Source organism: Stegastes partitus, unplaced genomic scaffold, assembly GCF_000690725.1.
Source record: "Stegastes partitus isolate 25-593 unplaced genomic scaffold, Stegastes_partitus-1.0.2 Scaffold35, whole genome shotgun sequence".
Lineage (NCBI taxonomy): Eukaryota > Metazoa > Chordata > Actinopteri > Pomacentridae > Stegastes > Stegastes partitus.
The window spans coordinates 13,953-30,885 of record NW_007577766.1 but is presented as its reverse complement, the minus strand read 5'-3'; the positions used below and the strand labels follow the sequence as shown (position 1 = coordinate 30,885).

Below are 16,933 nucleotides of genomic sequence, written 5' to 3'. Positions count from 1 at the left end.
TTATTATTAATTCAATGTCTTTCTTGCTCATATTTGTAATATACTACATAGAATTATATTGTAGAGTAAGTGTACTTTATGTACATTCTTCCAGCAACATCTGCCAAGGACACGTATTTAAAGGAGAATACAATAATTGAAAAAAATAATGTTCTAACATCAAAACTCTTTGCTCACCTCTAAACTATTCAAAGGTGCAAGAAAGAAAAGCAAAGTTTAGAAAACGTTCGTAATTATTAGTTTCTCGCGTGATTTGGAGTGCGTGAGCTCTGCGCAGTGAGAACTGCAGGTAGTCCGCCATTGCTGCATGAAGAACTATCGGATTTGGCGTTTGGCTGTCAACAATAAAGTTGTGGTGCCGGGACGCGGAGCTACGAGGTCGAGTGAAAGCTCGTCGGCTGCTCCAGAAACCAGTAGTCACCCCCGTCCCTCCCCGGAGAACACTTTCATGTGAATACAGAGCCCACGGACGAGGCAACCATGTCCAATCTCAGCAAAGGCGGCACCAAGAAGGACACCAAAATGAGGATACGGGCCTTTCCTGTAAGTGCTTCCCGCTGTAGGTGCTCTGCCTGCCCGCCGGGCGGTGACTCGATTACCGTGGTCTGAGCTTCTGGCTAAATGCTAGCAAGCTAACCAGCTGAGCAGATGATATGACTTGACTATCCGTAAACAAAGTACAGCCGTTAAATTGTCCAGTCGCTGCCACTGTTGGTCGGTTGTTTAGGTGGCCACTTTGTTATAATGTCACCTTAGTTAATAGTTTTATAAAGCACTTTAATTGCCATTTACGGTAAACTATCTTACAACTTCCCAGACGTTAGCTAGCAGATTGGATCTGTCGACATAGCTGACGCTAACCGTTAGCCCTGACTCTTGACACTTGTTGTTTTCACACCTTTGGCTTTCTTTGATAAATGCATGACCTCTATGTGTCAAACCTTAAAATGTGATTGGTTTTGTGCACTAAAATACCAGCTAGATATCCACACGCATGCAAGAACAACCAGCAGCGTTACTGCAGCTAGAAATGGATGCTAACGAAAACCAAATCAGCTAACCTAGTTCTGGTTTTGCATCTGTGGCTGTGGGGATGCAGATCTGCATCTGCTGTTATTTTGATGTTTAAATTGTGATTCTAGGTTTTGTCTCGTTGTCCCCCGGCTCTTCCTTTGTCTGCAGACATGTCATTTATGAACTGACCTCATTCTGCAGAAAACATCAGCCTGTCTGCGACTGGCTGAGTGAGAGTGTAGCCCATTATCCAGGAACCTGATGGATTGGTTACACATCTTTGAGAGGTTGAGCAATTTCAGTCAGTGTGTTCCTGACGGTGCCCCCCGTAGCTATCTTGTGTTAATACAGTGAGGACCTTCTGTGAGCCTGTTGAATGTGGCCCAGTCCTGACAGAAACTTGCTCTAAGACCAGAATCTTGACATGCATGTGTTTGGGCTTGTCTGCTGAGGGGGAGCACACACTGTTCCTCTTCACTAGAGATGGCACATATTAAGTTCTCTCCTGTGGCCAACGTGTCTGGTTATTCAGAAGCCCACAGACATGTTGAAGGGAACTGCTTAAGTTTAAAGCTTTTAATTATACACCGGATTACAGATTTGTAGTTATGATGATGCACCACAGCTCAGTGCTATGCTAAACTAGAACTGCAAGTTTTCCACTGTCTTTATACTACCTGGTAACTTAAATATCCCCTCTCCTGCATTTCTTTTTCAACAGTGACAGCTTGCCAAAATGGTGGAAAGTAGAAAATGAGTAGGGCTTTTATTGGTTTGTTGGTTAGGTTTGCTTTTAGAAATATGCAGAATTTCAGATACATCAATATAGAAACCCATGCATGCGTGTATGCACCTTTAAATATTTGATACTAATTGACTGGTATCTATATAGTCACCTTGTTCATAGTGTATACATATTGGCATATTTTCTATTTTACGTTTCCCTCATAGGGCTGATGCTGCTAATTAGAGGGGCTTACAGTGTTGTTCTGACAGTGATTGTTCCTTGTTCTCCTAATGCTTTTGAGACAGACTGCCCAAACTCTATACCAGTAATTTATTGGGTGTTAAGATAGATGTAAGAAAGAGAGAGTATAGTAGGCTTGATTCAGCCTAGTCAAAATGGACCACTCTTCCAGCTACTGTAGCAGCATACTAGAGAGATCAGCTCAAGATTTCTAAAGAGACTGAAAAGTGTGTCTTGACCCGTAAAATGATGTTTGAAAGAAAAAAACTCGGTGCTCAGTGTTGTGTATGAGCCTAATTGTTATCTCTTTGTTTCTAGATTATTATAAAGGTGCATCACTGCAGGAAAGCATTGTGATTATATGACACAAAAGTTCAGTCTTTTTCATTATGTGAGAAAATACAGTTCCTTCAAAATGAGCTGACATGGTATCAGTGCACCCTGGAGCTGTTAATGTAGCTGTCACGTTAGGCCCCTTTTTCATGTAAAGTATTTCTTCGGCACTAAATGATTCATTCCAGTACATCTTTTTCTCTCTCTCCTGCCTCATTTGCTATAATCAGCAGACTCTACAGAAACCATACTTTATCCTACCCCCAACCATCTATACATTAAATCATATGGTTTAGGGCAGTATACACAGCAGGGGAGGAATGATCACCTTAGAATTTCACATCTGGGCAAATGGCCTATTTTTCAGCATATGGTCTTCTATAATAAGTATACAGATGTGTGAACAGACAGCGTAGCGGTTGGAACTTGTTGATGGAGGTTTGGAAAAGCTGTTAAGGTTTAACACAATACGCCTCATTGACTCATTGTCAATAACAAAGTAAATAATCATAGACTGGGGATGGCTATTCATAGAATAGACCATCTTTTTTGCACCCATATTAACTGTGAAGATTGTAAGGACAAAATTGCACAGAGGTGGGAATCTGTCTGTGTTAGAAGACTTTATTTGGTAACAGGATCCTTGGTTGCAAGTGTTGGCACAGATAATTATAGGTGAGTTCATCTTATTCATACCAGTACTGGCTACCTTTTGCAGATGACGATGGATGAGAAGTACGTCAACAATATCTGGGACCTTCTGAAGAATGCCATCCAAGAGATTCAGAGGAAGAACAACAGCGGCCTGAGCTTTGAGGAACTTTACAGGAACGCCTACACAATGGTGCTCCACAAACATGGAGAGAAGCTGTACACGGGCTTGCGGGAAGTCGTTACTGAACACCTTATCAACAAAGTAAGACTAATAAAACTAACACAGTTGCAGAGAGAACCTGAAAGTCAAGTGATGACAAATTGAATGAATCATTTACGACTGTATTTAACCTCCCTGTCACTCAAGTGAATTTAATAAGAGCTATGGATTGTATATTGGAGCTGAATTTGAGCTATCTTCTTGATTTATTTATTTTTTTCAGTAGTCTGTTTGGTGCTAAACACAATCTGTCCTCGGCTTCATATTAAGATTCATTTTACTGCTTGGCTTGTGTGTCATCCATGCAAAACAAAGGTAATGCCAGAAAATATGAGCTGTTTCCGTTCATGAGCAGCCTTGTGAGGGTGAGTGAGCATTCAATGAAGTTAGAAAGATGGAGAATACAATTTCACAGGGTGTTAGTCAAGTCTTATGTATGGGTCGATTTGTAAAACTTTTGACTCATACCTCCTTTTGACAGATTGCGCGTTACTGTGGCTGGCTAGGAAGTGCCAAGGGGTTAGGGCCTTGAGCGGTCATTTTATTCAGGTTTTTCAGCTATACAATTGAGCTAATCTGTCTGATAGCCTTTCACAAAACTGTGATTGCCTCAAGTTTTTGAATGATGCCTTGACCAAGCACTTTTTTTTTTCTAAGTAGACATTGACATGGTTTATTTACCTGGAGAAACCCATTTAAAGGGAAGTGGCAGAAATGACACATGTTTGTGAATGTGGGTTATTCTGAACAGCCTGTTTTATATATATAGGGAATATATATAGGGAGGGCAGTCCAATGCTTATCCCATAACTATGACATTAATTTGTTTTCAAATTCCTGCTAATAAGTTCGAGAACCCATCAGGGAATGTTGCTCCTAAGCTGTCACTTGTTTTTTGTAGCATGTAATTAGAAGCAAATTAAGTTTGTCCATGATATCTGTAGTGAATGTTTCTGTGCAGCTCACCGTTTGCAGTCACCCAATGAGTAATATTTCAGCAGGCTGCTGTTGAATACCAGCCAGATGGTTATACAGCTTAATTAAATGCACATTCTCAACTTGGCAAGCTCAGTAAATTAGCAGTCAGGGAATGTCAACAAGCAATAGATCAAAAAAGCAAGATCTGACACCTGAGTGTGTTTTTATTATCTAATAATGATGCAGATATTACTGTGAAAGACAGACATTAGGAATGGTTTGGATGCAGCTTAAAATGTACATATTTTACCTCACGTCAACTAGGGCTGGTCCAAATAGCAATTTTTGATCTCCGGACATTTGGTCCCAATTAATGACAAATATCCCGAATTTTCAGGGGTGCCGCGCGATGGTGCGCTCAGACTCCGACGGGCTGGAGTGGGCGTGACGCACAGGCCGCATTTGGCTACTGGGGCCAGTTTCGGTGTTTAGGTTCTGTGATGTGCATATATTCGGGTCCAGCCCTAACGTCAACCAAACTTAACTTGTAAAGCCGGCAATTGCATTTCAACTGCTGAATCATAAAGTTTGACTCCTAGGTTATTTCTGTGCAATAGTTACTCTACTTCTTGGTTGGGTTTAGTACATATAGTGTCTTTTTCTTCAAACATTTGTGGCGTTTATGGTTCTTTTTATTGTTTGTTTATTACCTTTACCAAAAACATGGCAGTGATCATTTACATCTCTAGAATGGGTACCGGGTTAAACCTCATAATAAACGGGCTGTGGGGCTACATTATTAACACTCGAGTGATCAATAAGCTCTGAGGTTATCGGTTCTGCTATCGGTAGCAGGATCACATTTTATATCACTAACTCTGTTTTTACCGTAGCTATGATGCATTTAAAACAGACTGTGCTCTTAGCGTGAATGTCAGAGAGAAGTAAACATCCTAAAGTGTGGTTGCACTTTACTTGAGTCAATGCTGACTATGCTCATTCCCACAAGTGCATCAAGTCTTTTGCATTTAAGAGCGGAAATCTGATCAATGTGTCGAAACATCTGGCGAAGGTTCATCACATACAAGTGGAGAAATGCACAGATTCTCACTGCCTGACATGTAGTTCATCTCTCACCAACCAATTTTGTTATTTATGCAAGCAGCATAGAGCCTGCATGCAGAGTTACCTAAATTATATGAACACGGGTTAATGACTGAAAGTCACCTTTAGCCAGCTGGTCTTTCACTCTGGATGCTTTTATATATTCAATATAAAATAGTCAGAGCATCATCTGAACTGTTAGGACAGTCAGCCTCAGAACAGGAAAGATATGGGGGCTTCAGGCAAACTGTTGCTTTATCTTCCCCCTTTCTCTAACTGAATGTGGGCGTTGGCAGTGGTAGAAGTACTTCAACTGTTTCCTAAACTAGAAGTATTAATATCACACAGTAAAAATCCTGTAGTACTGCGTTAAATTTTTTTTTTAACTTAAACGTGAGGTGTGAAGAAGAAGGTGAAAGAGGAAAGATAAAGATAAAGCAATGATACTTTTATTCTTGATTTGTTTAATTTTTCTCTTTTAAAAATATCTTAAAGAACTGATAATACGTACAGGATTGATGAGTAGTATCGGTAAGACTATCAGTACCATTAAATTGTTAATGATACCCATCCCTAGTCAGCAGGCTCTTTAATTCCTTATCAGAAAGGAAATCTCACTTTAATCTTGTGCAGTGTTCATCACATTTTTCTGAAAATCATTTCATAATTAATACGACATTTAACAGACTTTATTCTAATATATGTATTTAGGTCGATAATACATCGTGTTTAATATCAAATCAAGTTTATTGTCATTTTGCTGTACATACACAGTAGTACAGGCAAGATGAAAGTGTTTCTTCAGGATCATTTAATTTGTAAGTTTCGCAGAATGAACGTCTGGGATTGGCGAGGCGCTAAACGTTCACTCTCGCTGTTTCCTGAAGGGGGGGCTGCGTCCATGCGCGCCACCATCACGTTGAACATGGCGAACCTCTTCAGGTCCTGTTAGGTCTTCAGGGACACAAAGACACACACGATGGCGTGACGATGGTGAAGACGCAGATGCTGCCCAGAGCTAGCTGTCTGTCCGTCCGCCCGGAACAATGTCATCCCCTCCAGCTGTATATGTTGTCATGGAGCCATGTTTAACTGTTAAACATACAGCAGTCTTTCCACTCTCTGCAGGTTTCTCTCAGCAAACGTAGCTCGTCCAGCTTGTTGTCGAGGGAGCGGGCATTGGAGAGTAGGAGCGACGGTACTGCTAGTCTGGAGGGGTTAGCCTTTAGCCTAGCATGGATCCCAGTTCTCTTCCTCCTCTTTTGTTTACATTCTCAGCATTTGCGCTTCCTTCTCTCTCGGGTAACTTCCGGCGTAGTCTCCGATAGGACTCCGTGTTGGCGCAGTATGTCCGAATCACAATCGATTGCCACAATTCCAGCGCCGTTCACTGTCCTGACGCCCAGCAAAGTCTCCTGGCCTCAAGTTTTGCGGAATGAACGTCTAGGATAGACAGGACACTCAAAATAACGCTCACAACAAACTCACATAATATGATGGAGGAGCAGCATTACAAAGTATTAGAACAGATCAGCATAACAGCAGCTTCATCTTATTATTACCGAGCAATAATAGTGGCCTCATAAACCTCACATTTGTACGTCAGCCAAGAGTGTGTAGAATGAGTGTTTGATTTTTAAGAGGTATTTAAATTTATGGGTTTGCTTCTGACATTTGATCTGGATGTGTAAAAGAAGGAGTTAACGCATCTACGAAGGTTGATCTCATATAACATTAGGAGCAGAGGTGATAATTCATCATCTCTGCCCAGAAAAAGGAAAAAAAGGGGAGGTCGGTGTGCCCTTAAGAATCTTACTCTACAGAGACGTTTAGTTTACAGTGCTGAGTCACACTGCAGTGTGACTATTATCGAGCTGTTGTACGCCTGACTAGTGGAGAAAAGATCTAAGTAACTTCACAATAAAAAGCTGCATGAACAAGAAATCATAAGTATGTGTCAGCTTGATTCAGGAGTATTTTTTTATTTATTTATTTTTTACTCTGGCATTTTATGTCCCCTAAGACTGCACGACTTGCTGCAGTAGGCTCACATCATTAATATGTGTTTGTGTCTCCCTCTCAGGTACGAGAAGATGTCCTCAATTCCCTAAACAATAACTTCCTTCAAACCCTAAATCAGGCCTGGAATGACCACCAGACAGCGATGGTGATGATCAGAGACATCCTGATGTATATGGTGAGTAAGTGAGATATAAAAGCTGAAGGCAAGGTCAGGAACACTGAAATCAAACTGACCATTGCACCGCATAATCATGCCATACACGAAGAGCTGAGAAGACATTTAATTTTATGCAGTTTAACAACAGCTGCGGCTGAAGTCACTTTGAAGGAGGAAAACACATAGAAGTAGCAGTGATATGTGAAATGCATATATCTAATATTGTTCAAGCCATTCATTCTCCTTTTATGTATCTGCACCACAGGACCGGGTGTACGTGCAGCAGAACAATGTTGAGAACGTCTACAACCTGGGCCTTATCATCTTTAGGGATCAGGTGGTTCGCTACGGCTGCATCAGAGATCACCTCCGACAGACCCTGCTGGACATGATTGCACGTGAAAGGAAGGGGGAGGTGGTGGACAGGTAGCCAAAAATCACAAACAGAATTCCTTGCATTACTACATAATACATTTTGAGTTTCAGTTGCACATACATTTGTAAGAAAATGGAGTTCATGTCTTATTATTTCATCAAGGAAAATAGTAAAATCGCCATTTGACATCAGAGGTGGATGGTTCTGATATAAAGAATAAAAGAGCTGTCAGATACATCTGCTACAGTTATGCCTACTGGTAAAAGCCTCAGTGCATCTGACATTTGAAAGCATTGATTTTTCCAGTCCTCGTGCGCTGTGAAGTGGGACTGTGAGTTTTTCAATGAATGAATAATAAAAGGTTTGTTGGCAGCCATAGTAAGTGTGAAATGCGCATCCACAAAAGTTTTGTTGTTTTTGTTTTTGTAAGCTTTTCAGTTTGTTGGATTTCTTTTGCATTACTGATCATGCCTTCAACATTTGCTTCTCCTCTCCTCCAGGGGGGCCATTAGAAATGCCTGCCAAATGTTAATGATCCTCGGCCTTGAAGGGAGATCTGTTTATGAAGAGGATTTTGAAGCACCATTCTTAGAAATGTCTGCAGAATTTTTCCAGGTTTGGGGGATAATGTCATTCCTTGATTGTTCATTGTTTATGTGGATCTGTGTTGAGTGTGGCTACATCATCCCCTCCTGGGGGGAAATACACAAACAAAACTGTGTAAATACAGTTGATTTTCAAAACATCTTGAAATCTTGAATGGAACACAGCTTATATATACTGTTTCTTGTTTTCACTTAGATGGAGAGCCAAAAGTTTCTTGCAGAAAACAGTGCCAGTGTGTACATAAAGAAGGTAGAAGCCAGAATTAATGAGGAGATTGAGCGGGTAATGCACTGCCTGGATAAATCCACAGAGGAGCCCATTGTCAAGGTTGTAGAACGTGAGCTTATCTCCAAACACATGAAGACCATAGTAGAGATGGAGAACTCAGGCCTGGTCCACATGCTTAAGAACGGCAAAACAGACGGTGAGCACTCAGTCACATCATATCTACACTTAATAGCATCAGCATTAGTAGTTAATCAAAATCAGACTTTAGAAATCCCCAACATTCTTTACTACCCATGTAGCTGTCACTCAGAGATGTGTCTTACTTGAAAATTATTACAGCCATGTTTTTTTCCTTTCTTTATGTCACACACAGTATCATAGACGGAATTTAAGGATGATTGAATTTCTACCACTGTAGAACTGTAGGGCCTTCAGAAAATGTTTCAGTTCACTTAATTTCACTGTCTGCGAATGCGCCTCCTTTTCAGCAGATTTCAGATGTTCCGTCCTTTTCAGTCGGTAGAAATGGATTTCGGATATGTGTGCTCATGTGTGTATTCATGCACATCCATCCACAGATTTGGCGTGCATGTACAAGCTGTTCAGCAGGGTTCCCAACGGGCTCAAGACCATGTGTGAGTGTATGAGCTCCTACCTGCGGGAACAAGGCAAGGCTCTCGTGTCAGAGGAGGGAGAAGGAAAAAACCCAGTAGACTATATCCAGGTATGATGATGGGCTGTCAGGAGACACTGCAGTTGTTACTTATTCCTGTGAATCTGCAGGAGCATCATGTGAAATGTTTGAATAATATGCTTCAGCAAGACAGGAGATGATATTGCAAGTGATCAAGAAAGGTCTCAACATCTAACTGTGTTAGAGATCATGGAACAGTTTCCACTGGCTCAGTACACTTTCGCGTGCTATTGCGTGATGAGCCTTGACTCTTCCATTGCCTCCCAGCAGAGGATAACTGCTCTGACCTTCGTGTTGGTAGCTGCAAACCATGATGGCCTCTGCCTTTACCACACTGTGTCATTGCACTTTATTCATTACCATATGAGGACTACAAGGTGAAACAGAGAAAGCACTGTATTTGAAAGACTTTTCGTCTTTCAGTACTTCTGAAGTTTTTGCGTGAAATAGTCACTGTGAGTCCTGTTCTTGCTCTCATCTGCCAGACAAGCAGCATCCATGTTTTCTGATCAGGAAACTGCCTGATTCTTTTCTGATGAGTCTAGCTTTCCTCTGCCGTAGCTGCTGTTAGAGCTTTAATTACTGTGTTAAGCTACTTGTAATGCAAAGTGCTGCTGTATTATCCTTCTTCATTTGTGTTTTTCTGTCTACTTCCTGCAGGGTTTGCTAGACCTGAAGTCTCGCTTTGACCGTTTCCTTCAGGAGTCCTTCAATAACGACCGGCTCTTCAAACAAACTATTGCTGGCGATTTTGAGTACTTCCTTAACCTTAACTCTCGCTCACCTGAATACCTCTCACTCTTCATTGATGACAAACTGAAGAAGGGAGTAAAAGGAGTGAGTTCACTAATGCATCTACACTCTTATTTTATAATGCATGACCAATATAACTGATCTGCTCTATTAAAAATGTATTACCACAATGTAGTACAAAAACCTGTCATCTTAAAAAAACAAAACAATTATTGCATGTTGTGAAATTCTGTCTCAAGATTTGATAAAGGTGTCCTTTTTTTCTGTTTCCTTGAAATTTTCATGAAACTTTGGTGTAGTTTAGTCCTTTTTGTGTGTTATCACTGCAGCACAAGTTTAGGTCTTTTATATGTTTTGACATAAAACTGAATTTAAAAACATGTTTGTTTTAGAATTTTTTCAATAAAAGAAAATATTTTAATCACTATACATGTGTGACGTAGTTTAGAAGGTTGTGCTGCTTTTTAATACTTCTAGGGAGAGCAAATTGTAAGGTCTGTTTATGCTGGGTATAACCTGACCGTATGGCCCATTTTGTTTATTTCCTTCAGCTGACGGAGCAGGAGGTGGAGTCTATATTGGATAAGGCCATGGTGCTCTTCCGCTTCATGCAGGAAAAAGATGTATTTGAGAGGTACTACAAGCAGCATCTGGCTCGCAGGCTGCTCACCAACAAAAGTGTCTCTGATGACTCTGAGAAGAACATGATCTCAAAACTAAAGGTGAGCAGACTTGTGATACAACCAAGTGATGCTGTTTGGAGTAAGTTTAGTGTAGAAAGATCTGGAGAACAGTTCAGTACAGCAACTGATTTAATAAAGTCCATTTATTCCTGTGCTTTGACTGCCAATCCAATATTTTAAAAACAGACCTTTTTTTATGCTTTTTATGTCAGCATGTTTCTGTGAATTTTCTTTAATTTATGCTTTAAAAAAAGACTTTTTTCAATGATTAGTTACATTAGAGGGGAAGTTTAAGATAGAGGAAACATTAAGCAGACTGTATCCATTTGCACCTGTCTGTTGATATTGATTTAGCTGAAAGAGCTTTTGATTTTTAAATGTAATCCTTCCTCTGGTCTTTATTGCTCAGACTGAGTGTGGCTGTCAGTTTACCTCTAAACTGGAGGGCATGTTCCGGGATATGAGCATCTCCAACACCACAATGGATGAGTTTAGACAACATCTACAGACAACTGGGGTGAGGACACGCTGCATGCCACAACTCATCCTGTCTAAATAATGAGCCTATTTGCTATCTGCCATCAGTACATGACTGCTTGATTGACTGAGCATTGCTGGACTGCTCAGTTATATAAAAGCAATTATGCACCTAACTGTCTGTATCTTGGAAATACGTGGTGTTACTTTCTGCCTTGTGCTGTGCTTTCAGATTGCTTTTGGCCTCTAGAGTGTCTGTAACTCCATCTGGTTGCTGTTGTAGCTTACTGAAGTGTCATTCATATTTGTTATATGAGTAATTATTTATATTTAAATTGTCTGGATGCAACGCATTCATCTGTTTCAGATAAACAGTTTGTGTTTGTAACCGTCTAATTGCACTCATTAAAATGTGTGCACTGCAGCAGTGAGCTCCAGAGTGTGATTGCATCAGCGCAGCCTGAAGCCTGACTGTGCATCTTGTATTTTTTTCTAACTTCAGGTGTCACTTGGAGGGGTTGATCTCACTGTGAGAGTTCTGACCACAGGATACTGGCCAACACAATCAGCAACACCCAAGTGCAATATTCCCCCTTCACCACGACATGCATTTGAAGTCTTTAGAAGGTTTGTCAGTTGTACCCTTCAATCACAGAACTAGAAGTTTATTGCCTACATGTGGGCTAAATCATTGGGTGATCTAAAAGAAAAGGGTAACAAAGATACATTATGTTTTGATATACAGTGCTTAACAGATTTATTAGACCACCTAAGTTGTTTAAGCACTATATATATATATATACACACACACACACACACACACATATGTGGAATTTCCAACTGAATTTACCTTTTTATACCCAAATTTGAGCCAGCTTACTGGGCTTTTTTGAGAAGTCAGAAATAAATCAAGCTTAACATTCAACCACTAAAAATAATTGTTCTATTCAGGAATGCAAGTAAATAACTATAATTTGACTTTATAATCAAGAAATAATTATGTGCTTCACTATTTTGTGTTTTTTTTTTAAACTAAATTTTAAAATTCATGGAGCACAATAATAATTATTTTAGCATTAGAAATATAATTTAGTTTGAAGAGCTTTTACATACTGGTATATTAACCTCTACAGAAACACAAAAAGTGATTTTGGTAATTATCAATGCTGTTAATTTTGAGCAGCTACGGCATAAACCTTGCACTGGGTGGTCGTCTAATAATTTTGCTAAGCACTGTAAATGGATGCTCAACTGAGAAACAACCTCTTTTTTCAGCTTCAGATTGTGTGTATTCCCAACAATACAATCATTTGAATTTGCTGTCACACGATATGAACTAATTGCAGAAAGAGCTAATGCCAAGATTGATTGTGGTACAAAGCTATTGTTAGAAGTTAACCTTGTGTGACTCCTTTTGGTTTGCAGGTTTTACCTTGGTAAGCACAGCGGAAGACAACTCACCCTGCAGCACCATATGGGCTCTGCAGATCTAAATGCCACATTCTACGGTCCCATCAAAAAGGTGAGTGCCACCTGTGAGCGAGAGTTTCAGCACATTGTGTGTTAATTTGATTTCAGAAAACAGCTTGTTTCATAATGTTTTGCAAACACAAGCTTCTTAGTTGTAGTGTCTGAGGAATGTCCCCTGGAAAGTAAGAAGGTGATCAGATTTAGTGTATTTTCAGTTTCATAAAGTTTTAGTTTTCTTGCAAAAGTTTAACTACGCTGACTTTCTTTAACTTGTATTGTAATAGATACTCTTTTAAACGTATTGCTGAAACACCTTATAACATGGATGCAAACACAGAGAAAAACTCACCAATCCAAATGAATGAATGTAAAACAAATAAGTAAATGCTGCTGGTAGACTGTTGTGTAGTTTTTCAGCAGGTCTGATCCCTTTTTTTGTGAAAATAAATGTCATTTTTGTTTGTTTTATTTTATTTTTTAAATCAAAAAGAAATCTGCTCTTTAATATATTTTGAGGAAACAACACAAAATATTTTGTGAAAGCGGATTCAGAGTCACTTTTTCAGATTCTGATCTGTCGTCCCAATATGTCAACAGGAGGATGGGTCAGAGGTTGGGGTCGGAGGGGCCCAAGTGACAGGCTCCAACACCAGAAAGCACATCCTACAGGTGTCCACCTTCCAGATGACCATCCTGATGCTTTTCAACAACAGAGAGAAGTCCACCTTTGAGGTACACAACTTAATTCAGCAGCGGACTACATATGCTATGGTTCTCCCTATCATAAAAACAATTTACTGTACCAAGAAACACAGTCTGTTGATTTGTAGTGGGAAAAATAAGCAAGAAAAGGTCATTCTAAGACAAGTTTTAGATTCTGGCCTCTGTAATGTGTTGGTTATTGTTTTGTCATGACCCAAAACTCGATCTCTTTATTTTGTAGGAGATCCAGCAGGAGACAGACATCCCAGAGAGGGAGCTGGTGCGAGCGTTGCAGTCTCTGGCCTGTGGGAAGCCCACACAGAGAGTTCTCACCAAGGAGCCTAAGTCCAAGGAGATTGAAAATGGTCATGTGTTTACAGTCAATGACCAGTTTACCTCCAAACTGCATCGTGTCAAAATCCAGACAGGTACAAACAAAAACAAAAATCATGAAGTCTATATGATGTTTTCTTGAGAGTCAAACTATTTTTTATTTTGAATTTCATACACTGTGTTTTTTGAAATGCTCCATGTGATCTGCTGCTATATGAGGATATTAAGACACAAAAACCATCAGGAAATATGAACAGAGCAGTTTATTGCATAGATGGTGGTCTGATATTCCCCCTCAATCAGTGTTAATAAGCAAGCTGCAATAAATAACAAAATACAGTGAGTTTTTGTCTCACTTTGGGTATAAAATCCAACTTTGAATAACCACACATTTTCACTCCGTTAACACATTTTCAGCTAGAAATTCAGGAGAAGAATCTACTTTTTATTACACTGATGTGAACCAGTTCAAAAATGTGTAACATTCCTGTGTAATGCAGCATTAAACACCAGTTAGTCAATATTACACTTTTTTAATGTCATGTCTTGTTGTACTCTTGCCTAGTCCAAGACTAAAGGAAAAAATTGATGAAGATTTCCATTTTAAAAAGTTTTTATTGTTGGATTTGGCTTAATTCACATCTGGGAAACTCAGCAACAGTTAACTGTGCCTAAGCCCAGCAGCACAATAACAGGAAATAGCACCTTTCACTTCATCACAATTACATTATTCAAAGCGCTTACTTTGGAAAAGAACATATATTCCTGTAGTCACACTACTTGTCTGTTAATTCATTTTCCTTTGTCGTGCACCTCCTAGTGGCTGCTAAACAGGGGGAGTCGGATCCAGAGAGGAAGGAGACACGGCAGAAGGTGGACGACGACAGGAAGCATGAGATTGAAGCTGCCATCGTTCGTATCATGAAGTCCAGAAAGAAGATGCAGCACAATGTCCTAGTAGCAGAGGTCAGTCAGCTGAAATGGTTGCTGTGATATTAAAAGGCAGCTGCAGTTTATTACGTAGTCTAGATTACAAAAATGAAAGTTGTAATATACCACAGTATATTATATTCAGCTTCACATTTTTCACAGTGGACACGTGCATATTTTCCTCCCCTCAAAGACACCCAGTGCAGCAAATTATTGGACATACAAGAGTGACGGTCTTTCATTACGCGCTTTCTCAATTTAAATAGCGCTGACATCAACTCTCTGGACATGAGTGATCATTAGCACTACACTCACTGTGATATTTACCTGTAATCTATTTATATTCATCATCTATTTATATACTGAACCTGCACATATGTTTACATACAACTACACCTTTTATGTACTTTTTGCATGACTATAAGTCATTTCAGTAAATGGTCAGCAGTGTGCAACATCAGTTACACTATAGTGATCTTAATACATCAAAAAAGGTTCCTTTAAAACAATAAACTGTCTCAGTTTTTATAAGGTTACAGTTATACATAATATTTTACTGTTTGCGCATTTCTTATTCTTTTTTTGTAACTGTTGTCTGATTGTGTGAATGTAGCAGCAGGATTTCTGCTTGACTTTGCTGTACACTGTGCAGTGACAATAGTTTCTATTCTGTTCTGTGTTTGACCACAACCCGTCCATAGTGTTGGCCAGTGCTCTGTGGCTAGTTGATAGACAGTGAAATGAGACGCCATAGTAATAAATTTTAATGATAATGTCAGGATGGAAACAGATGAAGTGTTGTGTATTCATTACAGTGTTTTGTGTCTCCACAGGTCACACAGCAGTTGCGAGCACGATTCCTTCCTAGTCCCGTAGTCATCAAGAAGCGCATTGAAGGACTCATTGAGAGGGAATATTTGGCAAGAACACCGGAGGACCGCAAAGTGTACACTTATGTAGCATAAAACAAGTGAATTCAGTGAAAGCTAGCATCAAGTTGACAGAAACTGAGGGCCTTGTTTTTTTGTGGACTGCTCTGTGTTTGAATGAACTTGGAAGTGCTTTCATCATTGATACTGGGAAACACTGGGAAGCTTAACTTTTCTTCCATAAAAATGTGTAAAAAAAAAAAAAAAAAAAATCATGCAAAAGATGGCGAAGTTTTCTAGCAATATTAGATTTCTTCTGCTGAGAGAAGCGCAAGGAGGGGATCTAGTTTTGTATAAAATCATGTTTCTTGTGGCCTTTGGAGAGAACTGGGTGAGCCTGTTTGCCAATTAACTACATGCTGTCAAGAACGAGCGTAAACATGTGAACGCAAACATGTGGCCACATGGAGACCAAGAAAACATTTGAACTCACTCCCCTGTTTTAAATGTTGATGTCAATGTGTTATGTTTGTGTTTTGTGGCACAATAATGGCTGTACAGGTTGACAGACAGTCTTGGCCTTTTCCTCACAGAGGATTTTTAGATTTAAAGAAGCGGACGAAGTGTTAACTGGTACAGACCTGGTTTACAACAGCAGTACATTTTGAGTACTTGAGAAAACATGAAGAGTGCTTAATTTATGTTGCAAATATGTCTGTTTTTTGGGGTTGTTTTAATGTCTGGTATGAATTAAGTGCACCTCTCATAGCTGAAATATTTAATGCTCTTTTCAATAATTTAGCCAGGTCTGTACTAGTGGTTAGAGAGATCAAGGGCTGTTGCTTCACAGCATGCTTTTATCTAATGGATCAATCAGGGGAAAAAGACACATACAACTCCATAAATGGTGTTTGGTCTCTCATGACACATTTTTCACTTAAGGCCTGCTGTGTGATCAGCCAAAAAATGATCTCCTCTCTTTGAATGGAAGGTTCCTTGTGGTGCAGGTTTCGAAGAGGATTTTTTTTTTTTCTTCATTCTCGACTGCATTTTGAACAGGTGGAACCAGTCTAGCACCATGTTCTTATGTGTACAAATTGTAAAATAATTATTGTACTCACTGCGAAGGTGGATTGTACAGGGCCTTGTTTTCATCATATTAAATGTAGAATAAAAAAATGAAAGGATGGGTTTTTCTTTTTTTTTTTTTTTCTTTCCATCTTTCATGAGAAGGCCTTGGCAAGCGGCAGAAATCGTTGACTCGCTAACCATAATTAAGGCTTAATTTAAATGGTTAGCCACAGTCAGTTTGTCAGTGTTCACAACAACAATTTGCCATGCAGCCGAAGAACAGTGTTTACGACAGAGTGTTGAGATTCAAGTGTAACTATGTTCCATCCATCTTCATTTTCACTGGAAATAT

General features: G+C 39.6%; 1 protein-coding gene across 1 annotated transcript; it reads left to right on the top strand.

Moving 5' to 3' along the window:
• The first annotated feature begins 266 nt into the window (after positions 1 to 266).
• Positions 267 to 16,697, top strand: cul3b (cullin 3b). Its single transcript, XM_008301334.1, has 16 exons — positions 267 to 543; positions 3,033 to 3,230; positions 7,294 to 7,407; positions 7,655 to 7,815; positions 8,266 to 8,380; positions 8,567 to 8,795; positions 9,178 to 9,323; positions 9,954 to 10,130; positions 10,598 to 10,768; positions 11,139 to 11,246; positions 11,709 to 11,833; positions 12,632 to 12,728; positions 13,274 to 13,408; positions 13,620 to 13,806; positions 14,532 to 14,677; positions 15,475 to 16,697. The coding sequence occupies exons 1-16, from the start codon at positions 481 to 483 to the stop codon at positions 15,604 to 15,606; spliced, it is 2,304 nt and encodes a 767-aa protein (XP_008299556.1). The 5' UTR covers positions 267 to 480; the 3' UTR covers positions 15,607 to 16,697.
• The last annotated feature ends 236 nt before the right edge of the window (positions 16,698 to 16,933 follow it).